The sequence below is a fragment of the Melozone crissalis genome, unplaced genomic scaffold (genome assembly GCF_028551555.1).
Source record: "Melozone crissalis strain CALT ecotype California unplaced genomic scaffold, PUWL_Pcris_2 ptg000231l_1, whole genome shotgun sequence".
In the NCBI taxonomy this organism is placed as follows: domain Eukaryota; kingdom Metazoa; phylum Chordata; class Aves; order Passeriformes; family Passerellidae; genus Melozone; species Melozone crissalis.
In genome coordinates this window covers 2,285,033-2,312,165 of record NW_026535993.1, presented here as the reverse complement: position 1 = coordinate 2,312,165, position 27,133 = coordinate 2,285,033, and the positions used below count along the sequence as shown (strand labels likewise).

At 51.7% G+C, this 27,133-nt stretch overlaps 2 protein-coding genes across 2 annotated transcripts in view; both read right to left on the bottom strand.

Moving 5' to 3' along the window:
* Positions 1-3,246: 3,246 nt before the first annotated feature.
* LOC128949439 (olfactory receptor 49-like) lies at positions 3,247-4,191 on the bottom strand. The gene is given in 1 exon segment (XM_054294299.1): positions 3,247-4,191. A coding segment is annotated over 1 exon segment (945 nt).
* A 10,279-nt stretch (positions 4,192-14,470) lies between these two features.
* Positions 14,471-27,133, bottom strand: part of LOC128949409 (olfactory receptor 14J1-like) — a 40,207-nt gene continuing 27,544 nt past the window's right edge. The window contains exon 5 of the mRNA XM_054294272.1: positions 14,471-14,479. Within this exon, the coding sequence (XP_054150247.1) occupies positions 14,471-14,479 (9 nt within the window). The remainder of the gene's footprint in view (positions 14,480-27,133) is intronic.

The following is a 27,133-nucleotide window of genomic DNA, read 5'->3' as shown; positions in this document are numbered from 1 at the left end:
CGTTTGTTTTTAAGGGCTGCTATGTTTTTAAGGGCTGATTTTAAAAATCAGTACCTGAGGTCGTACTCCCCAAACCAGTCCTGAATAGGCCAAAGTGTGCTCTCTGTAACTCCAACGTACAAGATTCTTTGATGCCCCTCCTTTCTCAGAATGTTTAAAAAATCAATAAATTCATGGTCACTGTGCCCCAAACAGCGTCTGACAACCACATCTCCCACCAGCCCTTCTCTGTTTGTGACCAGCAAGAGACAGAGCTTTCCTTGGCAGTGGGAATTGCAGGAAACCTCCCCAAAGTGCACCTTGGAAGGTTCAGCCTGGTACTGAGAAGAAAGCAAAGTCCCTCGCACGGCAGCATATTGGTCCTGGAGGTGTGGCAGCGTGAGGCTGGGCCATGGCCGGGCTCTGTGTGCCAGGAGCCGGCAGCACTGGGTGCAGGGAGCCCAGAGAGGGCACAGCAACACTGGGTGAGAAATGCTGGGGCACAGTGAGATGGGCGAGTGCAGCCGGCCAGGGCAGAGGAGCAGCACGCCCAGGGGGCACAGCCTGCAGGACAGATGGCCAAGGGCTGGGCAGGGCTGGCAGGGCCACAGGCACCCAGGCCTTTGTGCCCTGGCTTCGGGCAGCGCCTCTGGAGGCCCCACAGGAGGAACTTTCCTGGCAGGGGCTGCACTTTGCTTCTCCCTCGGCCTCCCTGCAGAGGCTGGCAGGGTCTGCAGGTTGATGCATTTTGTCCTTGCCGCCCCTCACATCCCCCTGGCCCACCAAGAGCCCCGAGGCAGCCGTGAGGGACAGGCCCTGCTGGCCCAGGCTGGGCTCAGGGCTCGGCCTTTCTGCTTCCTGCAGCCAAGCCAGGCCTTGCTCAGCATTGCAGTTCCCTGCTCACAGCCTTGGGCTCCCTGCAATCCTGCCCTCAAGGATCTGCTCTCACCAGGCCCTGGGCAGCCTTGGGCACTCCCTGCCCTCACTGGGGCCCAGCCATGCTCCAAGGCACTTGCAGTTTTGCTGCTGACTCCTTCAGCAGCTTCTCCATCCTTCTCTGCGTGCCTGAGGCTCCTGGACCCAGCCCCAAATCCAGCGTGGGGCTGATTAAAATACAGAAAGCGCTCAGGAGCTCTTTGTCTCCCTTCCATTGTCTTTGAGTCTCCAGGGCTTGTAGAGTGATTGGAGTCAGTTTGGAGTTATCTTCAGGAGGAAGATGTCAAAATGCACCTCATGATTTTTGGTTTTTTAATCACATCAGAATTTTTTTATTTTTTAGTTATGAGAAGAGGGGATAGAAGCATTCCCTAGGTGATCTGGATGCTGAATGTCTCCTTAGGAGGTCTGGGCATGGATAAGAATGAGCCCCTTGCAGGCTGAGCCTGTTTGGACAATCGGCTCCTCACCCCCAGTCTCACCATGTCTGACAACGCCCACCTGGGACTGACATCCCAAAAAAAAAGAAAAATTTAATCATTTTTCCTTATAAATAAAATTCATTAATAACAAAATTATAGTTATATTATTTTTATTTAGGATAGTCTTAGACAATATTTTTATTACCTAATTTGTATATTTATATTAAAATTTGATACATTTCTAGCAACCAAGAAAATTATTCATCATTGGTTCCAAGTAACACAATTCCCTTCATGAATTAATTAATTAATTTCTATTGGCTATTTATTTCTTTCTCTTTACGTTAACTAGGTATATTTGTAGTCTTTTTGTCATCTTTTTTATCATCTTTTTCTCAGACAGGGTTGGGGGGGCAGTGCACTTCGAGGTTCCCGGAGACATTTCTGGGGCACATTTGGGGCGGTTTTGGGTCTGGGGAGGGAATTCAGAGAGAACTTGAGAGTCTGGAGGATACTTGGGGAGGCCGGGTGGGCACTTGGAGGGGCACTCAGGGATTCTGAGGGACAGTTCAGGGTCCGGGGCAGCACTTGGGGGTCCAGGGGGACCCTTGGAGGTCACGGAGGGGAATTTGGGGCCCTTCAGGATCCGGGCGGGCCCTTAGGGGCCTCGAACGGGGCTGTCTGGGGTGCGGGGGGTGATGGGAGTTGTAAGCGCGGGTATCATACGGTTTAACGGAGCCGCGGAGCATCACGGGAGTTCTGGGCGCAGCTGCAATGGCTCTCGGTGTGGCACAGGGCATGAGAGGAGATGAAGTCCCGGCTGGAATGGCGCTGGTCGTGCGCCGCGGAGCATGATGGGAGCTGTAGTCCACGAAGTGGTTGGAACGAAATGTTTGGGAGTCCGGGACGGCTCTTGGGGGACACCTTTGTGTCCGAGCCCCGACTTGAGATCTTCTGGGGGAACGTAAACGGCACGGGAGCCCTTGGGAGAAGCTCGGAGAGCTCCAACCAGGCTCTTTAGGGCGCGGGTTGCGGCCGGAGTTTTAGGCGCGGGACTGTGTTCTGAGGGGCTCTGGGGCCGCGGGGGACGAGAGGAGATGAATTCCCAGAAGTGGCTGTACCGGCCATCTGTGGGGGTGGGAGCACTCAGGGGTTCGGGGGTGCTTATGGGAGTCCCGAATGGGCGCTGAGGGGGCACTGTGGGATCCTGGAGGTTCTGTGGAGCGCGGGACATGATGGGCGTTGTTGTTTTGGCTGCAATTGGGCTCAATCGGCCCGCGGGGCATGATGGGAGTTGTAGGCAAAACCAGAAAATACGGCACCTACCCTAGGCACCCCTCTCGAGGCCCCGGCCTCTGGCGCTGAATGGCTGCAGGCTGTGATGGGCGGGAGCCTCGGCAAATGGGAGGCGGTGGAGGCGGGAGCAGCCAATGCACCCTCTCCTGTCCCTCCCAGTACAGACCAGTCCCTCCCAATACACCTGAGTTCGTTCCCGGTCCCTTTCCAATTCCCCCCAGTCTTCCCCACCTGCTCTCAGTGACTTTGCGATTCCAAACCTAGACACTGGGGCTGCTGGCTGTCCCAGGGAAGGAGCTGGACAAGATGTCCTTCGCCCAGGAGCTGTAATTTGGATTGTCACTTGCCACTGTTCTTCTGAACTCTTCTCTGTTACGCAGATTGGCCCTTAATGAGCTGGTGGCTCTCCAGTAAATGGTCCTGGGAGCAGCCAGGGCAGAGAATGAACTGAGTTTCTCCTCTTGCCATTGTCGGTGCCATGTCTGGGTGTGCAGATGAGTCTCTTATCTCTTGACCTGAGGCAGCCCTGTTTGGAGGCTGCACTCACAGGCACTGCTATTGTGTAACAGATGACACCAGATTCTTGGGATGGCTTTCCAGAAATGCACCATGGTTAGGGGAAAAGCTTTGTTCTTGCCCTTGCAATGGATTTGCTCAGGGCCAGGATCACAGGTTTGTTCCGAAGGCTGTAGATGAATGGGTTTAAGAATGGGTACAGGACTGTATTCAGCAGAGCTACAATTCTGTTGGTGCTCAAGGAAATAGATTCTGCAGGACGTGTGTAGAGAGCAATGCAGCTCCCGTAGGCAATGGATTAGGTGATGAGATGGGAAGAACACGCAGTCAAAGCTTTCTTCCTCCCAGAGGCTGCTGGAAGATGCAGAACACAGAAAAGGATGCAGATGTAAAATGCCAGAGTCAAACACAAGGAACCCAGCACAACACAGGATATGAAGACAGAGTCTATTTTCCAGAGCAGGCTGGTGTCAGAGCAGGACAGTTTGAACAAGGGGGAGTTGTCACAAAAGAAATGGGGGATCTTGGAGCCACAGAAGGACAGCTCAGAGAGGAAGAGCAGCCGGTAGCTCAGCAGGGCAAAGCTGAGGATCCAAGCAGCAACAACCAGGCGGACACAGAGCTGAGGCTTCATGATGGCAGCATAGAGCAAAGGTTGGCAGATGGCAACATAGCGGTCAAAGGACATGACAACGAGCAGCATGAACTCTGTGCAGCCCATAGCAAAATAGAAATAGTTTTGGGCAAAGCAGCTGCTAAGTGAGAGAGTGTTCTGACCAGAACTCAGCATCACAAACAGTTTGATGCTTGTGGAGGATGTAAACCAGATTTCCAGGAAGGCCAGGTTGCTGATGAAAAAGTACATGGGGGTTTGCAGGTGGTGATCCACACACACGAGGAAAATGATGGTTGCATTCCCCATCACTGTTGTCAGGTACGTGAGCAGAAGGACCAGAGAGAAAAATACCTGCAGCCTTGGATCCAGCTCTGGAAAACCCTCTAGGATGAACTCAGTAACTGCTGTTTCACTTTCTGGTCCCATGCTGAATTCCAGCTCATCCTGCTGAGACAGGAACATGGCAAAAACAAGTGGGAAAATTTCACAGTCTGGACAAACATTTCTATCCTTCCTTCTCTGCTTTTTTCTTTTCCTGCAGTCTTGCTATAGAGCACAGAGATCGTGCTTCAAACAATTCTCACACCCTGATTGTTCTGTTTACCATTTCAGGTAGAGATGCCAGGGGTTTATTGTGTTCTTTCTACCTTTTCCAAACACTCCCAAAACTTTCCACTTTCACCAGAACAGAGGATTCTAAAGAGTTCTTGGCTATTTCCCCCCTTTCGTGGGAAATTCCCAGCTCACTCAGACCTACTGCAAAATCTGTCACACCCATGTGCCAAACACCTCTCATCTACAGTGCAAACACTAAACTGTGAAATTACATCCAATCTGTACATTGAAGTTCCTTGTTTCTACTTTTCAGTACTTGCCTTTGGACAGGAGTCCCTGAGGATCTGTTGATTCCAAAATAAGCAATCCCAAGTATCTCTTTTGCAACCCTCTGCTTTCTTCCACAGCTTTTCCCTCTCTGGCTCGTCAGGAAAGGAGTGGGGAGGGCAGAATAGGGACCAATTATAACTTGGTTTTTGAGTGCTCCAAATGAGGACTGGAATTTATTATGGATCCACACAGAGTGTCACAATCTGAGCTGTCTCCTGTCTGCACCAAAATGCACCTGTTCCCATGCAGTCCTTCATTGCCATTGATAGCAAATAACCCAAGTGCAGAGTGAGAGATTTGTAATTTTTGCTTTGTGTGCCAGATGGGAGCACCCAGCCTCCAAATGTTCTCTTGTCTCTACTGGTTACAGAGGGAGCCTCGAGACAACAAATTCTCCTGGGTGCCTGCAGGGAATAGATTAAACTCACTTTTCAAGTCTCAAATGCTGGATTAATTAAGTAATTAAGTTACTCTGTTTTGAAACCAAAATGCACAGCTAAGGAAAGATACATGAGAAAAATATATGCAATAAAGACTATATTTTCTAATAAAGTCTAAAATAAAGCTATTTCTAAAAAAAAAGGTATTTTCCCTTTCAGGTTTTTTGGTTTGCTTTTAGACATGAAGAGCAGAGCAGGTGACTTTGAAAATAGGATTATTTAAAATGCCGGGGAGAAGAGGAGAGGGAGGGTCTGAAGCAGTGAAACAAAGCTCTGTTGATGACAACCAGAGCACCGAAGTCACTGGACCCCTGGGTGGCCCAAGGACTCTCCCATCTCATTGTCCACACAGAGCAGAGCAGAGGCTGGTCTGAGACAGGCCATCAACTTGAAACCAAGTGACTGAGCTCAGTCAAGAGCCCTCAAAATGAACCAGCTCCAAAATGAACAAAAATTAGTCACCTTCGAAATTAACTGTGGGACTGAAATGTTTGGGAGCTCTCCAGGTGGGGCCTCGGGGCAGCCCTCGAGATGAGCAGATCCTGCTGTGCCCGGGCCGATTCTTGTGCATAAATGCAGCGATCACCAGCCTGGCTGGAGGCTCTGAAGCTTCAGAGACCCCTGTAGCGCGGGTATCATACGGTTTAACGGGGCCGCGGAGCATCACGGGAGTTCTGGGCGCAGCTGCAATGGCTCTCGGTGGGGCGAGGGGCATGACGGGAGATGAAGTCCCGGCTGGAATAACGCTGGACTTGCGCCGCGGAGCATGATGGGAGCTGTAGTCCCGAGAGTGGCTCGAACACAATGTTTGGGGGTCCGGGAAGGCACTTGGGGGACACTTTTGCGTCCGAGCCGCGACTTGAGGTCCTCGGTGGAACTTAAATGGTTCGAGAGCCCTTAGGGGGAGCTCGGGGAGCTCTAACCAGGTTCTTAAGAGCGCGGGGCACGGCAGGAGTTTTAGGCACGGGACCGTGTTCTGAGGGGCTCTGGGGCCGCGGGGGATGGGAGGAGATGAATTCCCAGAAGTGGCTGTACAGGGCATCTGTGGGGTTGGGATCACTCAAGGGTCCAGGGACGCTTTTGGGGGGTCCCAAATGGGCGCTGAGGGGGCACTGCGGCATCCTGGAAGGTGTGGGGGACACTTATGGAACAGATGGGGGCGGATCCGGTGTTCTGTGGAGCGTCGGGCATGACGGGAGTTGTAATTCCGGCTGTAATTGGGCTCAATCGGGCCGTGGGGCATGATGGGAGTTGTAGGCAAAAAGGAAAGGCGCCAATCTAGGCACCACCCCCAAAACCGGGTCCCTTGTGCTGATTGGCTGCGGTCGGTGATTTGCGGGAGCCTCGGCAAATGGGATGTGGAGGAGGCGGGAACAGCCCATTCACCCTCCTCCAGCCCCTCCCGGTACTGCCCAGTCCCTCCCAATACACCTGAGTTTATTCCCACTCCCTTCCAGTTCACCTCAATTTCATCCAGAGGATGCCCCAGTGTCCGCAGTCTTCCCCGCAATGTCCCCAGTGTCCCCAGTTTGCCCCAGTGTCACTCCCAGTATGTCCCAGTCAACCCCCACAGTCCATCCCAGTCCACCCAGATTCCCCCTCAGTATTCCTCGTATTCCCAGGTTGTCCCACTCCTCCTCAGTATCACTCCCAGTATGTCCCAGTGTCTCCCACAGCCTTCCCAGTGTTCCCCAGTATGTCCCAGTCCTCCCCAGTGTTTCCAAGGACAGTTTAATTTCTCACAGTGGCCGTGGCAGCCAAACCCAGCAGTGGGGTCAGTGCAGCGCCCATTGCCACAGCCCCTTGCAGTGGCCCAGTGCAGCTTGGGCTGATGATCCACCCTCACAGCTGGCCCAGGGCAGCTCTGCAGTGGCTTTGGTGGCACCTGTGGCTGGCACACACCTGAGCAGTGTGTCTGTTTGCAGTGGGGAAACTCAGGAGTTTCAGATTGCTTCAAAAAATCCCCCAAAAGGGAAAACTCCTCTTAGGCTGAGTGCAGCCAGCTCTGCAAGCACAGCAGGTCCCAGGGGAGTGAGGACAGACAGGATGGGGCTGGGCAATGTGGAGCAAGGTTGTCCACACTGGGTCAGAGCTCCAGGCACAGCTTCTGTGAGCAGGCCAGAGCTGCTGAGGAGAGACCCTGGATCAATATCAATCACAGAATGCTGCAATCACCTCTGATGTAAAGAGAAATAAAATAAAATACATCCTTTAAAATAGGAATGCGTATTTTTTACAAGTTCTTTGAAATCTTTCTCCATAAGTGGACTAGGAAAACTTTAATGACCCTCTCAGGGCTTTTGTGTTGTTTACATCAGACTCAGACTCAGTCCCTGAGAGAGTGTCTTCAAAAAACTTCTCAAGAACTCAAATTTAAATTTAGACTCCAAATTTTCTTAAAGTTTTAATGGGTCCCACTAAGGGACATGACTGAGAAGGTGTCCCCAGATTCCAGTTAGAGCAGAACACTGGAGGCAGTGATGACAGCTGGGGACAAAGAAGGCCAAGGTGTCTCTGGTGCTGAGCAAAGCTGGATGTGTTTGAGGAATGCCAAGGGCCAAGGCCTGAGCCCCAGCCCCTGGCCAGGCAGATCCTGTCCCTCCCTCCTTGCTCAGGGCTCTTGCCGGGATGGGCACTGGCATGTGGGGATGTGCAATGGCAAGGGCAGGAGCATGGGGCGGCCCCTGCCAGGCTGCTGAGCAGGGAGAAGGAGGCAATGAGGCCCCAGGCCTGCAAGGGTCACTTGTCTCCTGCTCCTGCTTCAGGCCCAGGCCCAGCAGCCATGGCCAAAGTGCTGCCCAAGTTGGCTCTGGCAGGGCTGTCTTGCAGCTGCTGCACATGCCTGTGCCCTGTGCAGCCCAGGCTGTCCCACGGTGTCCCTGCCCTGCGCCTCTGTCCCTGCAGGCTGTCGGCATCCCCCGGCTGCCCCACCTGGCTGGCCCCTTCCTTTGCTGACAGCTCTGCCTCCTGCCTGCCTCTGCCTGCCCACACAAAGCCTGGGGCTGATACCAAAAGGGTTCATTCCACTTTTACCCTGCCTGTGAACTTTCAGCACAGGAACAAGACATGCAGGGGCCGCTTTCCCAGCAAGGATGGTTGGAAGAAAAGAAGAAGACATCTGGCTCAAGGGTGCAGGGATAGAGAAAACAAGGAGGGAATCTGGGATCTTGAGGTGGGTTTTATGGAAGTGGGTAAATTCTAAGTGGCATTTACTAACTGTTTATAGGCAACACAGTGGTAGAATTACATGTCCAAGTAAGATTAGGATTTATCCCTCACTAGAGCTCAGTCCTGAATATATGACACAATCTGAAATAGCAAATGAGTGTTCAGGACCCTTATTCTGATATTTCAGAGAGTTGGTGACAGTGGTTCCTCACAGAACCAAGGAGTCAGCTGTGATACTGTGCAAACTCATGGAACAAAGGGTCCATTGTGACACAGCAGAACCCCATGGAACCAAAATCCATTTGGGCACATTGGGGCCACATTGAACCAATGGTCCATTGTGATACTGCGGATCCAAGGAGACCATTGTGACCCTGAGAAACCTCATGGAACCAAGGGGCCATTGTGACACAGCAAGGCCAGGCGGAACCATGGGTCCATGGTGGCACTGCAGAACCTCACGGAACCAAGGTGACCGTGTTCTACTGCGGGACATCATGAAACAAAGGGTCCATGGTGACACTGCAGAACCAAGGAGACTGCTGCTGGCAGTGTGAGAGCTCATGGAACCAGAAGTCCATTGTGACACAGCAAGGCCTGATGGAACCAAGGGTCCCTTTTTAAACTGTGTGGCCTCATGGAACCATGATCCGTTGTGACACAGAGTGGCCACACAGAGCCAAGGGGCAATTGTGACACTGCGGATCCAAGGAGACCATTGGGACTGAGGAACCTCATGGAACCAAGAGTCCATTGTTCCACTGTGGGGCCCTGTGGAACCAAGGGGAGCACAGTGACATTGCGGGGCCTTATGTAGCAATGGAGACTGTTCTGACACTTTGGGACCCAGTGGAACCAAGGGGCCATTACAGCATGGCAGGGCCTGGTGGAATCAAGGGCACTGCAGTGAACACTGTGGGTGTCCATGGGATGAAGGGTCCATTCTGACACTGCGGAACCAAGATACCATTGTGACACTCTGGGGCATCATGGTACCAAAGGTCCATTGTGACACAGCGTGGCCACATGGAACCATGGAGGCCATTTTTACACTTGGAGGCCTTGTGGAACCAAAGGCCATTGTGGCACTTCAGAGCCTTGTGGAGCCAAGGGGACCATAGTGACACTCTGGGGCTCCATGAAACCAATGGTCTGTTGTGACACTGCAAGGCCTTCTGGGATCATGGAGACCATTCTGACACTACAAGGCCTCATGCAAGCAAGGAACCATTGTGACACTCTGGAGTCTTGGCAGACCAAGGGGCAGTTGTCACACTGTGTGGCACCATGGAACCAAGGAGGCCATTGTGACACTTTAGGGCCCCATGGAACTAAGGATCCATGAACATTGCAGGACCCCATGGAACCAACGGTCCATTGGGACATTGTGGGGCCTCATGGAATCCTGGAGGCCATTCTGACAATTTGATGCCTCATTGAAACAAGGGGCTCTGCAGGGCCTCATGGGTCCAGTAGACCCCTGTGACACTGCAAGTCTTCATGGAAACAAGGGTCCATTGTGACACTGCAGCACCAAGGAGACCCCTGTGACACTGCCAGGCCTCATGGAAGCAAGGGACCATTGTGACACTGGAGCCCCATGGAAACAAGAGGCCTGTGTGACACATCTGGGCCTGATGGAACCAAGGATCCAATATGACACCACCACTGTGAAACTGCAGGGCCTCATGGAACAAGGGAACAGGGAACTGGTCTGGTTGGCTTGGTCTGACTGGTCCAACTGCCCTTGGCATGTCGAAGGTCTCTTCTCTTGTACCCCTGAAACCCTGGGGCTCTGGGCTTTCCTTCAATTGGAAAAGAACTGCCCTTCTCATTCAAGCATCCATGGCCAAAAAAGGATTCCGTCTCCAAAATTCCCAATATCCAGGGATTGTTCCCAGACAAAATCTGCCATTGCCAGCAAGTCTGGCTGACCTGGTCTTCCTGAAATTTCGGTCTCACCTGCCTTCAAAGACTGAGGCTCCACCCTTTCCTTCCTATGGAAAAGAACTATGTTTTTGCAAGTGCTCATGGCTAAAATTGGGATTCCACCTGCAAAAGTCCTATATCCATTGATTGCTTCTACACAAAAGCTGCCTGTCCAGCCAGGTCTGGCTGGCCTTGGCCTCCTGAGGGCTGGCTCTCACCTGTCTTCCAAGCACAGGGGCTCCATTCTTTCCTTTCTGTGGAAAAGAACTGGCCTTCTCCTCCAGGGAGAAATGGCTGAAATTGGGATTCCACATTCAAAATTTCCAATATCCAAGAGCTCCTCCAAGACAAAGCTGCCAGGACAGACAGACAGGCCTGGCCTTGGCCTCTGGTGACTGCAGTTCATCAGCTCCTGAAACACTGGGGCTGTGTGGTTTCCTTCCTGTGGGGATCATGGTGACACTGTGGGGCCTCGTGGTACCAAGGCCATCACTGTGGCTCTGCTGGGCCGTATGGTCCCAAGGGGCCAGTGTGAAGCAGCAGGGCTTTGTGGAACCAAGAGGCCATTGCTGCATTTCAGGGCCTCGTGGAACCAAAGGTCCGTTGTGATCCTGCAGGGCACCGTGGATCCATGGAGAGCATTGTGGAATTGCAAGGCCCCATGGAATCATGGAGAGCATTGTGACACTGTGGGGCCCCACGGAACCAAAGGGCCACTGTGACCCTGCACGGTCTCATGGAAGCACGGGGCCACACTGCAGAAGCAAGGAGAACATTGTGACACTGCAGGGCCTCATGGAACCAAGGGGAGATGGAACAGGTTTGGCTGGTTTGGCCTCCCAGGGGCCACTGAAAAGGTCCAGCTGATCTTAGAATGCTGAGGGCTGCCTCTCATCAGCCCCTGGAGAACTGGGACTCTGTGCTTTCCTTAATGTGGAAAAGAACCATCTGTCTTCCCAGGTTCTCACAGTCAAAACTGATGCTCCCTCTGAAAAATTCCCTATATGCAAGGGAATCCATGACAAAAGCTGCCAGGACAGAGAGCTCTGGCTGGCCTTGGCCTCTGTTGGTCACCTCTCATCTCAAGAAAGGCCTGAGGAAAGTATTTGAACAGGTTTGACTACAGGTTTGAACATCAATGGGTCTCTCATCCTCTAAAAAACTCAGCTGCTCTTCTGATCATATGTGTCTTTTGTTTCCTCAGTGTGTCTTATGCATGAAATATTATTTTCAGGTTCATAATATTATTCTTTTCACTCTACCAGTGTTATCTGACACAAAACACCTCCTCTAAATATGGATCCTGGTCACTGTACAAGCAAACACAAGAAAGAATCCAGCAGGAATGATTTGTCTGTGCTCCCATCTGTCCCATCTCCTCTGGAGCTGGAGGTGCAGCCCCAGCACTTGGCAGGGCTCAAGGGCTCACAAGCTCAGCTCCTACCCAGAGAACTTGCAGACCCTGGGCTGCTCTTCTTGGCCCCTGCACGCTCAGCCAGGCTGAGATGGACACTGATGGTTTCTGGGCCAGGCTCTCTGAGCCCAGCCCAGCTCCCTGCAAGCTCTGTCAGCTGCCCTGAGCTCTGGGCAGCACCAAGGGCCTCTCCCCAGCCCAGCCCAGCTGGCTCTGGCCCCACAGCTCTGCTCAGGCCAGGCTGCTCTGGGCACTGCCCCACGGCCTCAGCCCCTGGCAAGGGCACAGCAGCAGCTGCAGCTGCCACAGGACTCAGCCCCAGCATGGGGGAATGTGCCTGGCCAAGGGAAAGGAGGCTCCCTGGGTGCCCTGCTCTCCTCTGCAGGAGATGCTGAGAGCTCTGCAGCCCCTGCTGCCATCCCATCTGCCCAGGGCAGCACAAGAGCCGTGGCCTTGGGGCCCTCAAGAGCTGCTCCTGCTCCAGGCCCAGGGCCCATCCCAGAGCTGGGGCAGCCACAAAGCTGTGCCCATTTCTGTTCATTTCTGCTTTGATGAGGATGGATCCTCAGCACCTTGTAGGCGTGTGATAAATTTTACTTTTACAGAGGCCTCTTCTTTGTTGAGCTCTTCAGTTCAGGAATTCAGTGACAAAGGCTCATAAACATTTGTTCAAAACACCCAAACAAGAGAAGGCCGAGGGAATAATTCAAATCTTCAGTTCTTCTGTGCTTAATTAGACAAATTTAAGAAGTGTATTCAAAGTGAATCTACGATATTGAAAACAATGCAGACAGAATTATTTAGTCGTGTTTAGTTTTCTTTTCCTGTTTATAGATTGGTATCAGCAATCCCCAGTAGATATTGATCCCCAGCCCCTCCTCATGCAGTCTGAACAGATATGAAAATCAAGACCCTTCATGGCTGGCAATCAATCACATTTTGTCTCTACCCCCTCCCCACCATTTCCCTCATCCAACCCCTGTCACTCAGAGCAGCTGAGGAATGGAGTCACATCCAGGGGTGTTCCCAGGGCTCAGGATTGGGGCCAGGTCAGTGAAATCTCTTTATTGCTGATCTGGATGAGGCCATCGAGGGCACCCTCAGTCAGTTCCCAGGTGAGCCCAAGCTGGGTGGCAGTGTGGCTGTGCTGGAGGGCAGGAAGCTCTGCAGAGGGATCTGGCCAGGCTGGAGCCATTGGCCCAGGACAATGGGATGAGGTTCACCAAGGCCAAGGGCCACGTCCTGCCCTGGGCTCACAACCACCCCAAATCCCTGGCTGTGCCCTGCCCCTGATCCCCACAGCCTGTCCTGTTTCCTTCATCCCTGCACTGCCAGGGACTCTCTGGGACAAGGGAGCTCTGCTCTGGGGATGGAGGGAGGTGCAAGTGCCACCACTGGAGTGGGAGCCAGAACTCACCAGGTTTGTGTCCTTTGGCGGTCAGGAACTGGTGGGACTCAGAGCAGAGAAAGTTTCTCTTTATGGCCAACAGACCATGGTTGAACAGGACACAATTCAATAACAATCATGCTCTTCCCTGAGCCATGTGCATGGTCTCAGCAGCGTCTGACATGTCCACCATCCGCAAGTGATTTCCATACTAAAATATCTTTTAGAAAAATATGTTTCTGTGATAGATATAAACACAGTGAAGTTCTTGTATCAGGATGCCCATCCTGGAGTAGGGGCAAAGCAGCCTGAACAGTTCCTGATTTGCAAAGCTGTCAGTGGTACATGGAGAAGGGTTTCAGGCTGCTTTTGGTGTTGAGAAAATGCTGAAACCAGCCTGACTCATTTCATCTCCTCCTGTCCTGGCTGATCTCCCCTCTTTCCCCTCCCACCCATTGGCTTTTGTCTCCCCCCAGGCCCCCCGGTGAAGAGCCTGGCTCTGTGTTCTCCATCCCCTCCTGGCTGGCACTGCCAGGCTGGGATGAGGAGCCCCTCAGCCTTCCCTGCTCTGGGCTGGACCAGCCCAGCTCCCTCAGCCTCTGCTCACAGCCCAAGGGCTCCAGCCTCACCTTGGAGGCCCTTCCCAGGCCCTGCTCCAGCTGCCAGACATCTTTCCTGTCCTGGGACCCCAAACCAGGCCCCAGTGACCTGGATAATCCACATCCCGGATGTCCTGGTCACCCGGCCCTTGCCCCTTGTCCTCATGTCAGCTTTTGGGGTTGATCTTTAGGAACATCCTTGAGGGGGGCTGTGCCTTTAGGTGGGCTGGGGGGATTCCGGGGTAATGAAGCCTTAATTGGTCTTATCCTAGGGCAAGGTATTACAGCTCCAGAGCTCAGCCTCCAAGGGGACGGAGTGCCAGAGGCCAGCTCGCTTAGATCAAGGTCGCGGGTCAGCCCCTAGCAAGCAGGGGGATATTCAGCTCTTATAGTGATTAGCCAGCTTTTATGATTTCAGCTTTGCTTGCTAGGCAGCTTGCCCTTGGCTTGAGGCTTCAGCAGACGGAAAGAGAGGAGAAAGAAGAAGACACTGGCCATTCCACAAAGATGGCTTTATTGGAGGGGTCCGTGAAGGGTCTCAGCTCTTCTTCTTCTTCTTCTTCTAAGTTAGTAGGGGTACAATATGCTACTTTTATAGCCTTGGCCCCAATCCAATCTTGACCAATGGCAAAGGGTTAGAGGGACCATAAGTGACCAATAGTAGGGTTAACAAGATATTGACTTACATGGCTATAGGGATAGGTTATAGGGCAGATGTCCATGGAGTCAGGAAGCTTCTTTGCTGCTGTGTCTGCATTCCTATTGTTCAGATCCTTCATGGCTCCTTTGCTAAACCTGTGGTGTTTACTACACCAGGGGGACAGGGACCCTGCTGGGCATGAGCAGCATTGGACTTCTGGAGGGTGTTGGTTTTCTGGGCTGTTTAGATGGTCTGGGGAAAAAGCCCAAAGATGGCCTTGGGCCCCCGGGTTCGAAAGGACGAGAGGAAGCTTCAGATTTGTTCTCGGTCTCGGTGTTTATTAATTGCTTATCTAAAAGATTTTCTCTTGGCCTGACAGAGTTCTGCTCAGCAGTCAGCCATGGGCACACACTGAAAGCCCCTGGGGCGGTCACCTATCTTTATACCCGGAGTTACGTATACAATATTTATCATTTTTCTCCAATACCCTCTATCCTTATTAACCAGTGTTCCCCTAGTAAGGTCCAATCCTGGAGTGCCAACTCCACCACAGAAGATGGAGGCCTAGAGGAAGAAGAAGAAGGAGAAGGGCACGCCCCAGTACCTCCATCTTGCCTCTCTAGACCCCCCTGTACAGGGATCTTAAACCCTGTATCTCACACTCCAATTAACTTGTCCCTTCACCATTCACCCCAGTGAAATCCTCCCATCCTCATACTGATGTCATCTCCCATGTGGGATCAAAGTCCAGCCACCAGACATTTCTGGCAACATTCCAGGACTCCCGAGCCCCCCAGTTCTGAGAGACTGAGATCCCACATCTCCCCCTTCTGTTTGCACCAAAAGACCTTTTTCGCTTTTATGTGAAAACCCCCCAAAGTCCTTAGTTTCTTTTCATTTCTCTTCTGGGTTGTTTTTCGCAGCCCGAGTCTCGACTTCTGTCTGAGTACTCGTCTCTTTGTTTCTTGGATCAGCATTCTCGTGTTCTCGCGTTCGGAATGGCTTCACGTGCCGTGCCGATACCCACTTCAGACCTCGATCTGTGGAGATACAAGCGAAACCCTTTCCCCAAGTGATTAGTCTGAAAGGACCCTCTATTTGTCCGGTCTCTGGGTTCCTGATCAAAACTAAAGGATTTTCCCTTAGCTTTGCCTGTGTGCTGTTTAGAAAATGTCTCACGATCGGTGGATCAGGTTCCGAGGATGAGCTATTTAGGAAATTCAGCACATACAATGCCTTATTTAATTTCACGTGAGGTGTTGCCTCTGGCTCACCCCTTCTCTGTCTGTCCAGAAGGGATTTTAGGGTGTGATGTGTTCTCTCAATGATTGCCTGACCTGTGGGTGAATGCGGAATACCAAACGTGTGTCTGACACCCCATCTTTTCAGGAATCTGTCAAGCACCCTGCCTGTGTATGTTGGACCATTATCTGTTTTTATCTCCTGAGGCACACCTAATGCTGCAAATGCCTGCAGAAAGTGTCGGCAAGCATGGTCTGCTGTTTCCCCAGCATGTGCTGAAGCAAAGACTGCACCTGAGAATGTATCTACAGAAACATGAACATTTTTGAGCTTCCCAAAAGATGGGTATTTTGTGACATCAGCTTGCCACAACTGAAGACTTTGCAGCCCCCGCGGATTGATGGCCCCGGTAGAAGAAGGTGGCTGCACAAGCTGACAGTCTGGACAAGCACTAATGATCTCCCTCGCCTGACTCTTTGTGAGACGAAAGGACTCCATCAGTGCTTGCGCATTCTGATGAAAGAACGCATGACTTAACCTTGCCTGCTCAAAAATGTCCGGCAGTGTTTGCAAAATGGGCATTGTCAACCTGTCCGCCCGAGCATTCCCTTCCGCTAAAAACCCTGGAAGTGTTGTGTGCGCTCTAATGTGTGTGATAAAATACTCCCTTTCCCTGCTCTCTATCAGTGTTTTCAAGCTTGTCAGGTATGAGTATAAAACCTCATTACTGACTTCTTTCAAGAGCGAACCCTCCAATCTCTTGACCACACCCGCAACATATGCGGAATCTGTCACCAGATTGAGAGGCTGTTTGAACAACTGAAATGCTCGGACAACGGCTGCCAACTCCACAATTTGTGGAGAGCCCTGAACCATCCTCACGTCTGATTCCCAATCCCCTGTCGTTGAGTCTCTCCACGTGATCACTGACTTGTGTGCCTTCCCCGAGCCATCCGTGAACACGGTGATCCCGTCCAAAGGTTCTTCACTTATCTGTGGTTTTGCTCTATAGCATATTTGCGATTGCAGTATTCTGTGTTGGGGAAAGTGGATTGTGCAAGTTCCTGGGAACGCTAACAATGCGATTAATAGGTCTTTCGATTGTTGCATTGCCCAATCGAAGTAGTCTCGTTTCAGAGGTAACCTGATGACTGAGAATTCTCTTCCTGCCATTGTCAGCAGCCTTGTTCTCGCCTTTATGATGATTTGTGCTGCCATCTCCAGATCTGTGAGAATCGTTTTCGCGGGCCTGTGCGGTAGGAAAATCCACTCTATGATTATCAAAGAGTCCTTTTGCGATTCATCCCATTGGAAGATCAAACCATGGAACTGCGTTTTCTTCCCCAGCACTGCCAACTGAAAAGGCAACGATGGAACAAATCGATGTGCCTGCCTTTTCTGTATCGCGTCCGAGATTTTCTCCAATTCTTTTCTTGCTTCTGGTGTGAGTGTCCTGGGAGAACGAATGTCCGTGTCTCCTCTCAAGAGATCAAGCAGTGCTGGAATGTCGCTATTTGTGATTCCCAAAACTGGTCTCATCCAGTTGATTTCTCCCAAAAGCTGTTGCAAATCATGCAAATTGTTGACCTTTGTGCTGATCTCCACCTTTTGAGGCTTTATTGTTTTCTCTGAGATTTTCCACCCTAGATATTTCCAAGGTGCAACCTCTTGAATCTTTGAAATGCTGATTTCCAGACCTGCCTTTTGCACCCCTGCAATCACACAGTCACGAGCTTCTTGCAGCTCCTGTCGTGTTGATGCTGTGATGAGCAAATCATCCATGTAATGAATGATCTTCGCCTTCGGAAATTTCTTTCGTGCTGGTGCCAAAGCTCGCGCCACGTACCATTGACAGATCGTCGGAGAATTTTTCAGGCCTTGTGGAAGGCAGACCCAATGGTACCGCTGCAGAGGCGTTTCCCTGTTGATACTCGGGACTGAAAAGGCAAATCTCGGAGCATCATCTGGATGGAGTGGGATACTGAAAAAGCAATCCTTGAGGTCAATGACCACAAGCTGCCAATCTCTGGGAATCATCGAGACAGATGGAAGTCCCAACTGAAGTGGCCCCATGTCTTCTATGACTTCGTTGATCTTCCTGAGGTCGTGTAACAACCTCCACTTGCCCGACAGCTTTTTCTTGATGACAAACACCGGAGAATTCCAAGGGCTGTCTGTTGGCTTGATGTGTCCCTTCTGCAATTGTTCTTGGACCAGGTCTTTCAAAGCACTCAATTTTTTCCGCTCAAGGGGCCACTGATCCACCCAAACTGGATCATCTGTTTTCCATGTCAGCTTCAGTGTGGCGAGTGCTGCAGTGACCCCTATTAAAAATCCATTTCGATCTTCGCGCCCCATTGTGCCAAAAGGTCCCGACCCCAGACTGTGATCGGCTTTTGAACGACAAAAGGACGAATGATCGCCGTCTTATCTCCTGGTCCCGTGACAACGACGGAATTCTCACTTTGCAGACACAGAGATGCTCCCCCGATGCCTGAGAGAGAGCCCAATGGCGCGAACAAGCTCCAATTGCGTGGCCAAAAGATGTACGATATTACTGTTACATCCGCCCCTGTGTCGAGCATACCTCTGATCGATATTGTCCTGTCCCCACACGTCAATTGGCACGTGAGCGTGGGTCGGTCTCGACCTATGTGCTTCACCCATGTTGTATGTACTTCAACATGCTCTTTCATAGGGAGACCTTCTTCGTCGAAGATTGACATGACCTCTCCAACTGCGTGTGGTGGCAATGCGAAGGCTCTCGCAACCACAGTATTTTCCGGCACAGTCAATGGTGGACGAAGCGCTCTTGCCAAAACTGTTAACTCTGTATTTTTGTCTGCTGAGACAACTGTCGGATAGACAATGAGCCCAAGAATACTGCACTTATCTTGTCCAACTATCAAAAAATCTTGTTTCTTGTATGAGTCCCCGCGGATACCTGTTGGTATCTCCGCATGACTTTCATCTAGAAAGCATACTAGTTTTGAAGCTGCCAATGCACACTGTGCCCCTGGTGGGAGGAGGTCTGGGTCACTGTGGAATCGACTGAGGGTTTTGCTGAGGGCATCTGCTTGTCGCTCACTGATGACTGCCCTGTCTGTTCTTGTGACACCGCCAGTATTTGTGTCGGAGCGCGCCGGGGGTTTCCCGCGCTCAATTTCCCGTTTCCCGGATGCGGCAACGGATTTCCTTCCACATCTGTCCGGGAATAACATTCTTTCACAGAGTGTCTTCCTCTTCCGCACCGTGCGCAAATTGGTCTTTCCGCTCTCTGGGCTGGCGTTGGTATATGTGTCCGTGGGCAATTCCTTTTCATGTGCCCAGATTCCCCACATCCGTAGCACTGTCCTCCTTGGGGTCTGTTCCTTTTCTGCATTGCCGCAAGAACTTTGTTGATATTTTCGTCCTGTTGCTGGAGCAATTTCTCGAACATCTTCTCCAATGTCTTGTCCTCTGATTGCCCTTCTGAGCGTCCCTTTAGCTGTTTCTCCCATTCCTCTTTTAATTCATCCTTTACAATCGCTGCGACGTGCTGAGGCGTCCCCACCTTGCTGCATGCCTCCACCATCTCTGCCAAGGATGGCCGTCCTGGCATGGTGCTAATCACCCGTTGACAATCCGGGTTGGCATTGCCGAAAGCTAAATTCTCCAAGAGAGGCCTCTTCACTTCTTCTGTTGTCACCTGTCGATCCACGGCTTGCGTGAGTCGGTCGATGAATGACATGAATGGCTCTGTGGGACCTTGCCTGATGCAAGAGAACGGGACATCCGGAGCTCCTGTCGGCGTAATTTGCATGATTGCCAATCGCGCTGCTTCTTTGATGTCGCTTAACACTCTTCGTGGAAGCCGCGCTGCTTGTTCCCCTGGATTATCATCTGGAGGATCCCCTGCTAATTGCCCTTCTGTGAGGTTCGCATTCGGCCTACCTTGGTATCTGTTCCGCAACTCAGCAAGATATTTTCTCCACCTTTTTTCCCAGACAAGACTCTGTGTGTCAGTGAGGATCATTGCCACAATACTTCGAATGTCATATGGTGTGAGATCATACATAGAGAATGTCCCTCTTAATAGCTGTTTGAAGTATTGTGAGTTCAGCCCAAAAGTCTGAGCTGCCTTCCCTAAGTCTTTGAGTGTCTCATGACCCATCCTTTCCCACCTTGGATTCTGTCCCTGGGCATCATATGTCACTGGCATTGTCAAATCCCCTGATCCCGGGAATAAATGCTTTTCCTTTTCCAATGCTTCTCTGATTTGCCTCCAATCCATTGTCTTCACCGGCTCTTGAAACCCCTCTTCATCAGATTCCATTGGGATTTGCATGAATAATGGTGTTGTAGATGTCATCGGTGATTCATAGTGTCTCATTTTTCGCCTTGAGGTTTTTGGCCTTGCTCCTAAATCCGAAAAGGAAACTCGAGGATCCTGTTGATATTTCTTCTTTACTGCATCGAATGAATGCAAGAAGCTTTTTGCTGCTTCTGCTGCTGATAGCATCCATGTTGGGACACCTTCCGATGCTGTGATCCTTATGACATCTTCTCCTTGTAGCTGTTCTTCATCTGAGCTTTCATCATCTTCATGAAATCCCGAAGTGGATGGATAATCCCTTTGTCGTGTTAACATTGTTTTCTTCGAGGTGCTTTTCTTTTTATATATTGTTGGAAAAAATTGCTGCATTGTTGCAGTCTCGCCACGAGATGGCGCTGTGGCTCCGCCGAGCCGACTCGGCATGTCGTGCACTTCTGCCCTCCTGCCACTAGGTGGCGCTGTCACCGGCCTCCCTGGCTCGGATGACGGAGCGATCTCGACTGCCCCACTTCCTCTTCCGGCTCGGCGTCTCCCATGAAGGGAAGGGACTGGGACTCCGAGGCTCTGGACCAAAGGCGCCAGATCTGGAGATGGTGTGGAGCCCCGGGACGTAGAATCCCTAACACGGCCCCTCCTCACTCGCGACGTCACAGGGGACCGGGCTCGGGCGCGCCCGCGTCTTACTTTCTGCGCCTGCGTGCTCTCCGAGCTACTTCCGGTGTCCCCCAAGGTGACGTCATCGTCTCCCCCCTGTTTCACCTCCGAGGTTCCAGCCCCTCGGTCTGTCTCAGAATCCGACCCCTCCTCCTCTGACGTTGTGTTCGCCTCTCCCGCCGGCACCCCGGCTCTACCCGCGATTCGAGCCGACCGTCGCACCGGATTTGACGTCACAACCGCGCGCCTCCTGCGTCTCGGCGCCTCCGCGCCCGCGTGTGAGTCTATACCCCGGTTTTTGCGAGTTTCGCCCTCCGCGCGCGTCTCCTCATCCTCACCCGCGCTGCTCGCGTCCGCCGCCGCCGCCGCGTCGCCGCTTTCACCGCGAACAGGCCCCCCCCCGGATCCCTTATCTTCCTGCTCCCCGCCTTCTGCTCCTGACTCCTCCACACTCTCTGGAGTTTCAGGACGCCCTTGGGGTTTGTTGCATTTTTTGATCGGGGGTTTTAATATTTTTTCCTGCTCTCTTTTTTCGAGAGCCCTTTCCCCCTGGCCTTTCAAAGCCAGAGTAATTTTTTTCCCGGAGCTCTGCCGCTCCGCCCCCTTCTCTGAGGGTACCGCAGCTTCTCGCTGCTTTTCCAGTCTTTTAGACTGCACTGAAATACCTTGTAACATGATTCTTGCCGGCGAGAGTAGCTTTAACGCTGTCTCATCTTTTTTTGTTGCTAAAATATATAAATGCCTATTAATTTCTTGCCAAAACCCCACTTCGAACAGCAGATATGTCTCTGCAAGTGGATAATTGAGCCTTGCCCATAGTAACAGCTGTTTTAATTCTTTCTTTGGGATCCCTTCTGTATATAATTCTGCTACACTTTGTAAGGTGGATAAGATTTCCCGTTGTTCTTGGGAGAGTGATGCCCCCATGATTTTATTTTGGCCTTCTTACCGAATCTGTCGTCAGAGTGGTCTGGAGGCCCTTGTTCTCCGTCCAGCAGATCACGAGGGATGGATCAGAGGCGCCTTTCTGGTCCCAGTCCAGGCCGCTCTGCTACGAGCTGTCTTCAGCAGAAGCTGAGAGATGGGATTTCTCAGTGACTGCTGATTTTTGCAGCTTCTCCCGGCCGGTTTTTTCTTTTTCTTCTTTCTTTCTTCAGGCTTCCCTCCTCTGGAGTTATCAGTGCTGTTCTCTTGGCTCTTCAGCTCTTCAGGGCTTTTCCCCCCCCCGAAAGGTTTGGTGGGAGATAGCCCGCACAGCGGACGCCAGTTGTTGGTTTTCTGGGCTGTTTAGATGGTCTGGGGAAAAAGCCCAAAGATGGCCTTGGGCCCCCGGGTTCGAAAGGACGAGAGGAAGCTTCAGATTTGTTCTCGGTCTCGGTGTTTATTAATTGCTTATCTAAAAGATTTTCTCTTGGCCTGACAGAGTTCTGCTCAGCAGTCAGCCATGGGCACACACTGAAAGCCCCTGGGGCGGTCACCTATCTTTATACCCGGAGTTACGTATACAATATTTATCATTTTTCTCCAATACCCTCTACCCTTATTAACCAGTGTTCCCCTAGTAAGGTCCAATCCTGGAGTGCCAACTCCACCACAGAAGATGGAGGCCTAGAGGAAGAAGAAGAAGGAGAAGGGCACGCCCCAGTACCTCCATCTTGCCTCTCTAGACCCCCCTGTACAGGGATCTTAAACCCTGTATCTCACACTCCAATTAACTTGTCCCTTCACCATTCACCCCAGTGAAATCCTCCCGTCCTCATACTGATGTCATCTCCCATGTGGGATCAAAGTCCAGCCACCAGACATTTCTGGCAACATTCCAGGACTCCTGAGCCCCCCAGTTCTGAGAGACTGAGATCCCACAGAGGGAAACTGTGAGGGGGAGCTGGGGCAGAGTGACCAACCCAGTGACTTTACACAGATCTCCTGTGATGTCACAGCCTGCTCTGTGATGTCACAACTCATTATCAATGTCACACAGATGGTCTCTGATGTCACAGTCAACCCTCTGGTGGCATAGTCCGCTCTGTGACGTCACGCTCCCACCCCCTCCCCGTGATGTCACAGCCTGCTCTGTGATGTCACAACTCATTATCAATGTCACACAGATGGTCTCTGATGTCACAGCCAACTCTGTGTTGTCATTATCTCCTCTATGATGTCTGACCTCTGCCCTGTGGTTTCACAGCTGGCTCTGTGATGTCACAGAGACAGCCTATGATGCCGTAGCTGCTTGATGACATCACATAACTCACTCTGTAATGTCATAGCCCACTCTGTGATCTCATGTTACCAGATGATAAATTGTCTACACCAGGTGAACACACACAATGCTGGTTCTCCAAAACCCCAGGCCTGTGGAAACCACACAATGCCCATTGTGTGAGAAGGAGAACTGAAATTCACCAGCCTCAGTGTCCTGCCATCTCAGCCAGGCCCACTGGAACATTGGGGTCCATGAGCACCAGGGACCACCAGAGACCCCCCAGGACAGGAGAATGCATGCAAAAGGGGAGGGACATATGTTAATGATTTTGGAGACATGATTATCATACGTTTGTTTAGTTCAGGAAAATCAATGAATATGTGTGCAAAATACAGAATATAAACAGAAATTTTCCTGCCCTCAGCATGCATGGCTTTGGGAAGAGCTATCCCCCTGTGCATCTGGCCAAATAAAGAATGCTGCTTCTTAATGCTACACTGGGGTAATGGAGTTATATTATTGTGCCAAATTTTTGGTAACAATCCCACTCCCAAGGAGAGCTCTGTCTGCTGCTGTTCACAAACAGAGAAGGGCTGGTGGGAGATATGGTGGTTGAAGGCTGCCTCCGTCCAGTGACCATGAAATAATCAAGTTTCCAATATTCTGTGAAAGAAGGAGGGGCAGCAACAAAACTTTATCACTGGAATTAGGGAGGGCAGACCTTGGATTCAGGATGCAGATTTGGAGAGTACTGAATCAGGTACTCATTTTATACGGGAAACAGCCCTTAAAAACAAAGGTGTCCAGGAAGGATGGATACACCTCAAGAAAGGAATCTTAAGGGGGAAGGAGCAGCCTGTCCCTCTGTGCCGAAGTTGAACCAGAGAGGAAAATTATTGTCCTGGCTGGGCATGAACTTTTGTGGGAACTCAGGAAAAAAGAGGGTGAATCACCATTGGAAAGAAGATCAGGCATCTTAGGAAGTGTTTAAGGATGTTGTTAGGTCATGCAGAAGGAAAAGTAGAGTGGTGAAAGGTCAATTAGATCTTAACCAGGCCATTTCTGTGAAAAATATTAAAAAATGTTTTTAAAAATAAATTAATAGCAAAAGGACGGATAAGTAGAACATCTAATCTTTATTGGATGCAGTGAGGAGTAGAGTAACTAAGGATAAGGAAAAGCTGAGCTGCTTAACACCTTCTTTGCCCCAGTTTTCAACATTAGGACAGGTTGCCCTCAGGACAAGTGTTCTCCTGAGCTGGTGGATGGGCACAGGGAGCAGAACAGCCCGCCTGAAATCCAGAAGGAAGCAGCTGGGGACCTGCTGAGCCAGATGGGCAAGAAGGCCAATGGCTCCTGGCCTGGATCAGGAATGGTGTGGCCAGCAGAAGCAGGGCAGTGATTCTTCCCCTGCACTCAGCACTGCTGAGGCCACACCTCTACTGCTGTGTCCATTCCTGGGCCCCCAATTTAGGAAGGCCATGGAGGGGCTGGAGCGTGTCCAGAGAAGGGCAAGAAGGCCAGTGAGGGGTCTGGAACACAAGTCCTATGAGGGGTGGCTGAGGGAGCTGGGGTTGTTTATCCTGGAGAAGAGGAGGCTCAGGGGAGACCTCTTCACCCTCTGCAACTCCCTGACAGGAGGGAGCAGCCAAGGGGGGATCGGGCTCTTCTGACAGGGAACAGTGACAGGACAAGAGGACACAGCTTAAGATGTGCCAAGGGAGGGTTAGACTGGACATTTGGAACAGGTTCTTCACAGAAAAGTCGATTGGCCATTGGAAGGGGCTGCCCAGGGAGCTGATGGACTCACTGGAGCTGTCCCTGGAGGTGTTTATGGAAAGACTGGATGTGGCACTCAGTGCCATGGTCTGGGTGACAAGGTGGTGTTGGGTCACAGGTTGGAGTTGCTGATCTCCAAGGTCTTTTGCAGCCTGTGATTCTGTGATGATTGTGATACTGCGTGGCATCATAAAACCAAGGGTCTCTTCTCACAGTGCAGGGCTAAATCAAACCAAGGAGTCCATTTTGGGACTCTGCCGCCTCATGGAATTCAGAAGACTGTTGTAACACTGTGTGGCTTTGTAGAAATGAGGAGACTGTTGTGACATTGTGCGGCCTTGTGTGACAATGGGGCCATTCTGACAATGCAGGGCCCCATGGAACAAAGAGCCCATTTTTGCACTGAGCACACTCATGGAATGAAGGAAACAGTTTTGACAATGTGGTGCCCCTTGGGACTAAGAGGCCATTGTGACACTGCGGGGTCCAGGGAGAACACAGAACACTGTGAAACCGAGGGGCCCTTTAGAATCAAGAGGCCATTGTGACTCTGTGGAACCTCCTGGAATCATGGAGACCCTTGTGACACTCCAGGGGCTCATGAAGCAAGGGATATCAAAAGTTGAGTGCGAGTGTGGATCTGCTCAAGGGTAGGAGGGCTCTGCAGAGGGCCCTGGACAGGCTGGATCCAGGGCCCAAATCCAACAAGGTGAGGTTGAACACAACCAAGTGCCAGGTCCTGCACTTTGGCCACAACAACCCCTGCAGCGCTACAGGCTGGGGACAGAGTGGCTGGACAGCGGCCAGGCAGAAAGGGACCTGGGGCACTGATGGACAGCAGGCTGGACATGAGGCAGCACTGTGCCCGGGTGTGGGATCTCAGTCTCTCAGAACTGGGGTGCAGGGTGAACAAGACCCCCCCTGGGGGGCTCGGGAGTCCTGGAATGCTGCCAGAGATGTCTGGTGGCTGGACTTTGATCCCACATGGGAGATGACATCAGTATGAGGACGGGAGGATTTCACTGGGGTGAATGGTGAAGGGACAAGTTAATTGGAGTGTGAGATACAGGGTTTAAGATCCCTGTACAGGGGGGTCTAGAGAGGCAAGATGGAGGGATTGGGGCGTGCCCTTCTCCTTCTTCTTCTTCCTCTAGGCCTCCATCTTCTGTGGTGATGTTGGCACTCCGGGATTGGACCTTACTAGGGGAACACTGGTTAATAAGGGTAGAGGGTATTGGAGAAAAATGATAAATATTGTATACGTAACTCCGGGTATAAAGATAGGTGACCGCCCCAGGGGCTTTCAGTGTGTGCCCATGGCTGACTGCTGAGCAGAACTCTGTCAGGCCAAGAGAAAATCTTTTAGATAAGCAATTAATAAACACCAAGACCAAGAACAAATCTGAAGCTTCCTCTCGTCCTTTCGAACCCGGGGGCCCAAGGCCTCTTTGGGCTTTTCCCCAGACCATCTGAACAGCTGAGAAATCCCACAATTGGCGTCCGCTGTGCGGGCTATCTCCCACCAAACCTTTCGGGGGGGGGAAAGCCCTGAAGAGCTGAAGAGCCAAGAGAACAGCACTGATAACTCCAGAGGAGGGAAGCCTGAAGAAAGAAAGAAGAAAAAGAAAAAACCGGCCGGGAGAAGCTGCAAAAATCAGCAGTCACTGAGAAATCCCATCTCTCAGCTTCTGCTGAAGACAGCTCGTAGCAGAGCGGCCTGGACTGGGACCAGAAAGGCGCCTCTGATCCATCCCTCGTAATCTGCTGGACGGAGAACAAGGGCCTCCAGACCACGCTGGCGACAGATTCGGTAAGAAGGCCAAAATAATACTATGGGGGCAACACTCTCCCAAGAACAACGGGAAATCTTATCCACCTTACAAAGTGTAGCAGAATTATATACAGAAGGGATCCCAAAGAAAGAATTAAAACAGCTGTTATTATGGGCAAGGCTCAATTACCCACTTGCAGAAACATATCTTTTGTTCGAAGTCGGGTTTTGGCAAGAGATTAATAGGCATTTATATATTTTAGCAACAAAAAAAGATGAGACAGCGTTAAAGCTACTCTCGCCGGCAAGAATCATGTTACAAGGTATTGCAGTCCAGTCTAAAAAACTGGAAAAGCAGCGAGAAGCTGCGGCACCCTCAGAGGAGGGGGCGGAGCGGCAGAGCTCCGGGAAAAAAATTGCTCTGGCTTTGAAAGGCCAGGGGGAAAGGGCTCTCGAAAAAAGAGAGCAGGAAAAAATATTAAAACCCCCGATCAAAAAATGCAACAAACCCCAAGGGCGTCCTGAAACTCCAGAGAGTGTGGAGGAGTCAGGAGCAGAAGGGGGGGAGCAGGAAGATAAGGGATCGGGGGGGGGGCCTGCTCGCGGCGAAAGCGGCGACGCGGCGGCGGCGGCGGGCGCGAGCAGCGCCGGTGAGGATGAGGACACGCCCGCGGAGGGCGAAACTCGCAAAAACCGGGGGATAGACTCACATACCAGCGCGGGGGCGGCGAGCGCGCAAGGCGGGCTGAGGGAAAACGCGCAGCCCCGGAGGGCCGCCGCGGCGGGACGCAGGAGGCGCGCGGGTGTAACGTCAGAGCCGGTGCGACGATCAGCTCGAATCGCGGGTAGAGCCGGGGTGCCGGCGGGGGAGGCGAACACAACATCAGAGGAGGAGGGGTCGGATTCCGGGACAGACCGAGGGGCGGGAACCTCGGAGGT